This window comes from Gossypium hirsutum, chromosome A05 (genome assembly GCF_007990345.1).
Source record: "Gossypium hirsutum isolate 1008001.06 chromosome A05, Gossypium_hirsutum_v2.1, whole genome shotgun sequence".
In the NCBI taxonomy this organism is placed as follows: Eukaryota; Viridiplantae; Streptophyta; class Magnoliopsida; order Malvales; family Malvaceae; genus Gossypium; species Gossypium hirsutum.
This window is the reverse complement of record NC_053428.1, coordinates 54,336,633-54,342,838: the sequence shown is the minus strand read 5'-3', so window position 1 is coordinate 54,342,838 and position 6,206 is coordinate 54,336,633. Positions and strand designations below refer to the sequence as shown.

The window sequence follows — 6,206 nt, the reverse complement described above, 5'->3', positions numbered from 1 at the left end:
AATTATGGCTTTAGTTAAGAAGAAGACATAATTGTAGGAGATAAAGAAGTTCAAAGGTCCATATACGTGTGTTGTCAGTATGGTATCACTAGGTGTTTAGGGTTTTTGAATATTACTGTTATTATTTAATGTTGCATGATTTAACGTACTCATGGGTTGACAAGTGTTTCATAAGATCATCCCAAGATGGATTCAGATATGATACCAGGCTTAATACTACCGATGGTGAAAGAAAATTCTAAGAGTTTTGTGTCAGTCTTAATTGCCAATATTTGTAGCCAATTCAAGTACACGTCTTCTTACCGCAGGGCCTGAATAGCTAAACAGAAGGCGTTAGATAAGATGCACAGTGGGTGGGACATTTCATATAATGAGGTGTGCCAGTGGTGTCAGGTGCTGGAGAAGTATATCCCAGGTTGGGTAACAAATCTTGAAACTATTCCTGCGTACAATAACAACCGCTTGCTCCATAGATGCCAAGTGTTCAAGCGTCTGTTCTGGACTTTAAGAAATGTTGAGACGTATTTGTGTACTATAAGCCATTGGTACAAATTGATGGTACCTTTATGTATGTTAAATATACCCATCGGCTATTGCTAGCTGTGACATAGGATGGTGATGGAAGGATCCTTCCAATTGCGTTTGCAATAACACCGGGGGAGCCAAGTGACGACTAGGATTTTTTTCTTTCTAGGTTAAGGAGGCATGTCTGCCCCCAACCTGATATTTGCGTTATATTGAATGGGGCCGCTAGAATACTAACTACAATTGAGCGACAGGAAAGTCTATGAGATCGTACACACCATCGGTATTGTCTAAGGCACGTTGTATCCAACTATTACGAGCAATATCAGTTTACTACTGAACGACGACAAGTGACCAACATGGTATTTAATCGCCACCAATATTATTTGGTTTGTAATATTCAGTTTTTTCTGAATGGAAGAATGGTATGTAATTATCGCTATCCATTTATATTGATAGGGCACGAGATTAATAATGATCGTTTTCATGAGATGTTGGCGATTTTGTGATCAATTAACGATCAAGGCACAAACTACGTCTATAACATACCTTTTGATTAGTGGACACAATCATACAATAGCCGCCTACGATATAGTCATATGACCTCAAACTTGGCTAAATGCATCAATTCTATTTTAAAAGGAACACGTCATTTGCCGATAACCTCGATTGTACGAGAGACATACTTCCGTTTGGTGGCACTGTTTCCAAAATGAGAAGTAAGTTATAATGGTCATGTATGAAGCCGAAAGGTAGTGTAAGAAATTAATAAGGCTAAGGCACGAGCCAACTCCATGTGTACAATGTGTCACGATCGTGACAATATATGGTTTCTTGTGACGAAGTTCGTGTGAACAATATCGTGTACACTTGAGAAATAGGACTTGTAACTGTGGGAGGTTTGGCGTATTTCGTTATCCATGCACTCATGTAATTGCAGCTTGTTAGAATCTCCATTTGGATCCCATGAGCTATGTCAATGAAGTGTACAAATTAGAATACATGTACAATGTCTGGAGACACGTATTCCTACCATTCCTAGATGAACGTAAGTGGCCGTCTATATTGCTTGCTCTGTTTAAGTTGTTACTGGATAGAGAATTGCGTTGCAAACCAAAAGGTCGACCGTCTCGACTAGAATACGTGATAATATGGATATCTAGGAAAAAATGAACCAACAGAAGTTGTGCGAGTGGTGTAGGAACCCAGGTCATATAAGTCAAACATGTCCAAATCGAAATAGTTCATAATTTATTAAATGAAACTATAAAAAAATAATTTGTATTGTCTTATTCAAAAGAACTTATATTTTATTAAATGACACAATATAAAAATAATTTGTACAAAAATATTCAAAACAACTTCTGTTTTATTAAATGAAACAATATAAAAACAACTTGTACAAATATATTAAAAAAATCAATGCATGTGCCATTTGGAATTAGTGCTACATGGGGGTGGTCAACGGTTACGCGCTAGATTCCTTAGTTCAGCTTCCGATTGAGGTTGTGGTTATTCAGGATTAGCTTTTGGTTGTGGGTGTTTGGAGGATGACCCACCTTGATAGACCAAAGATTGCGGAGGTGTTTACATCACTCACGGCGAAGGTGTTTGAATCCAATAAGGCGACGGGGGGATTGAAAATGAGATGAGCTCCCCGACGGTGTCTCGTGCAATCCTTCCTACAATAATGGTCTATATATCCTCGGCTGAGTCGGAGTCATCAGGAAATGAGATGTTCCTGACTATGCATTCCAACCTTGCATAGGATTGGGAAAAGGAAACATATAAGGGTTAGGATACACACCTGGTATAATCTGAAGGGGCTGTGGTGTGGGCATCGCCACTTGTTCCGTTAGGCTCGGTGATTGCTTAAGCGCTATTGATGGGCTTGCCCCGCCAGCCATTGTCCTTGGATATAAGAGCCCCTTAATTCCCTTTTGACACGGAATTGCTGACGCTTCTGCTCTTCTGAGAGCAAATATAGCTTGCCATGATCCTAAACCATGACATGTAATCCGACTCACATGCTAACTCTGGAACGATAATCGGTTTATGAGTAGGTATATTATCATACCAATTTTCCCACATTTTGATATATTCTGAGAAAAAACCAGCCAATGCTTATTCGCTCGCTGTAAGTCAATTTTATGCTATTCATTGAGCACCTTAGGTGCCAAAGGAATCGGTTGTCAGAATCCGAATTGCAGTAACACTTTATCCGTCTGGTGCATCTCGACGGTAGCGTAGTTGACCAATGGGACTCTAACATGCCAGATGTTGGGATTTTATAGGAATTCATTTGAAATTACTGCCTGAATTACCGAATCCTCATATGGTGTCCATTATTTATATACATAATACTAAATACTAAATAAGAAATTGACTATGTTATGTATATATAGTTCAAAATGAAATATATACTTACATGCACGTTTGACCATTGGTCTAATAGAAGTCGTATATCTTCAAGAGCGGTAGGTATTCCCTCATAACTCGCCGGATGGTTCTACCTATTTAAATAATATTTTAGCATAAAATTATATTTTAAATCTATGTAATAATTATAAAATCTAATATAAATTTTACCCCATTAAGGGTGGAAATATATATGGGTGGTTCACTCGAGGACGTAAAAATGAAAAGCGAAACCAGCCCATGATTGTAGTAGTGAGAGGCAACCTTCGATTTTGATTTTATTTGTTTGTGTCATCTGACACATCTCCCAGTACAATGTCGACAACATGACAGACCCCCAACTGAGTTTTCTAGCTGCTCTAAAATCGACGAGTTTTAACAACCACCTCAGATGTACGAGGTTTCATGACTTGTCTGGCATAAGATAACCTTCGAGGATCTCAAGGATGTATGCCCGAGCGTATCGTATTCTTTCTATTTTAGTCGAATCATCTCCTAACTCCGGGAATGTGTTTCGTAACTAGCCCATCTCGATCTGACCTCCGTAAATATTATCCGGAATCGCACCCAAAAGATTGTAGCATATGACTCCCCAATCAGTAGATTGAACGGACCCGGTGAGTACGGACCCATCCATCGGTAACCCCAATTGTAACTGCACGTCCTCTAAAGTGATGGTACACTCCCCACATGGAAGATGAAATGTGTGCGTTTTGGGTCTCCACCTCTCTACGAACGCCCTGATGGGTTTTGGGTCCAACTTGCACCCCCGAACTATATTGGCCACGTGCCAAAAACCCGCTTTCCTAAAGTAATTTTCTATCAACGATGATGGAGGACTAGACATATTACGAATATAACATTGTAACACCTGATCTACCGACTGTTATAAAAAATTATAAAAAAAATTAATTAAATTACATAAATGAAAAAAATTAAATAATATTAAAAATTAAAATTAACCGTTACCATTTTCATTTGGTCGATGGAGATATGTTTATTATTGAGATGAATTAATTGCCGAACCATTGCTAACAGGATCAAATTTCTTCAAAATTATAAAAAAATAATACTAATTTAGACAAAAACTAAAACTTAGAGAGCTTTGAGAGTTTTTTTGAGAAATTTAGAGAGAATTTGGAAGAAATGTAATTTGGAGGAAATTTTGTGTGAAAAAAATGGATAGGGGGTTTTATAATTTTTTTTATAACAGTTGGCCCCAACGGTCAAATTTTTAAATGACTGTTAGGGCAAAAACATGGGCTAAAACACGCCCAATAAGCGCACTTTTGCCATGTTAGCAAAAGCACTTCCACATTAGCACATTTTTTCTGACATGGCAAAAGCACTCCCACGAGAAAGTGCTTTTCTGAAATTTCTCCTTAAAATGCTACAATGTTGGTGCATTTTAAATTTTTTTAGCTCATTCCGATAAATAATCTTTTAAATGGCCCATTTCTGTAAATAATATTAAAAATGAGATTTTTTTAGTAAGATACCCGATTAGTATTAATTTATGTTAAAAAAAGAGGTGTGTGGGACTTTTTTAATGTTATGGATAAGTATTAACATGGTTCATTAATAAATAATGATAAATTAAAAGGTTAATCATTAGTGTTTTTCTTCTTTTTCTTTTTTCATTTTTTTTTGCCAAAAAGGTTCATCAATGGTTAATAACAAAATAAATACAAGCCTTTTGAGTTTCTCCATCCTTTATTAATAAACTGCCTAAATCCTCGAAAGTCGCCACCAACGATGAACAAAGAACATGAAGAAATTCAATCTGAATCCGACATCATTCGTGGAGATGTCTTAGAATCGATTTTCTGTCATGTTCCGCTTATCCATCTGGTTCCTGTTTGCCACCTTTCCAAATCATGGAACCGCGCCCTCTTCTCCTCTCTCCGCCACTTCAACAAGCCCAAACCATGGCTCATTGTCCACTCTCAGACCTCACGCCCTCCTTACACCACCGCCGCCTCCTCCGTCGCTTACGACCCGCGCTCCAACCTTTGGCTCCGAATCAACCACGACCCACCCGTCGAATACGTCTCGGATCTCCGTTCATCCAACTCCACGCTGCTTTACATGTTGTCTATCTCGAAATTCTCCTTCTCTTTCGACCCTCTCCATTTGACTTGGCACCAAGCTGACCCACCCCTCGTGTGGCGGACGGACCCCGTTGTCGGTATTCTGGACCGCCGTCACATCGTCGTCGCTGGCGGCGCCTGGGATTTCGAAGATGATCCACTCTCAGTGGAAATCTACGACCTCGAAACTCGCAAATGGGACACCTGTGAGTCAATATCGGCAATCTTCGAACACTCTGCAGCTTCCATGTGGCTCTCTATCGCCGCCAATACAAAAACATTATATGCTATGGAACAAGCTTCAGGCATTACGTGTTCCTTTGACCCGATATCCAGGATCTGGTTGGGTCCGTTCGATCTCCGACATGATCCGAACATTTACTTTTCGGTTATTGGAATATCCAGGGACAACTTGATCATGTTGGGGTTACTCGGAAATTCCGAGAATGTTAAAGACATCAAAATCTGGGAACTAAAGGGTGAATCATTTGAGTTATTTAAGGAAATCGGAGCGATGCCAAAAGAGTTAGTGGAAAAGCTGAAAGAGGAACATGCAAGTTTAAGCTCAATAAAAATAAGTTTAACGGGTGATGTTTTATACATATTCAACCCCGAAGAGCCAAAGGAATTGGTGGTTTGTGAGATTGACGGCCGCCGAAGGGTTTCCCGGTGGGGAAGTTTGAAGAACTCGATGGTGAATGACGGGGGTAGGGTGACAGAGAGGGCGGTGCTTACGTGCGCCGATGTCAGTTTGGGTGATTTACGGAAAGCTATGAAGTCCGGGAAAGGGAGTTTCAGTACTGTTAATAACGGGATTTTACAGTGAGTTTTTTTTTTATATTTTTTTCTCATGCATTCAACTGCAGTTATTGTTGATGGATTTGTTAATTTCCTCAAATATAAAATAATAATAAAGATATAATTAAAATTCTACTTGAAGGATGTATTAAACAACTAAAAATATTTGATTGACTAATTATTATCATTTTATCTTAGGTTAAGTAAAATTAATCAAAGTGATTAAAAATAAGAAAAAAATGGTTAAAAATCTTGCATTACCAAAGTCGGATAGAAGTTTCAAAATTCTTGGGCATTCTCCTAGGTGGTGCCAGTGTCAACTGGACCAATCCATTGCACTAAAACTTCCTATTTGCCATGATTGAGTGAGTACAA

At 38.7% G+C, this 6,206-nt stretch overlaps 1 protein-coding gene across 1 annotated transcript; it reads left to right on the top strand.

Annotated features, from left to right (window-relative positions):
• Nucleotides 1-4,698: 4,698 nt before the first annotated feature.
• On the top strand, nt 4,699-5,859 carry LOC107961095 (F-box/kelch-repeat protein At1g23390). The gene has a single exon (XM_016897332.2). It carries the CDS (start codon nt 4,699-4,701, stop codon nt 5,857-5,859), a length of 1,161 nt encoding a protein of 386 aa, XP_016752821.2.
• Nucleotides 5,860-6,206: the final 347 nt, after the last annotated feature.

Bases quoted from the DNA above. Each gene is read 5' to 3' on its own strand.
- LOC107961095 (XM_016897332.2), top strand. From the start codon at position 4,699: ATGAACAAAGAACATGAAGAAATTCAATCTGAATCCGACATCATTCGT.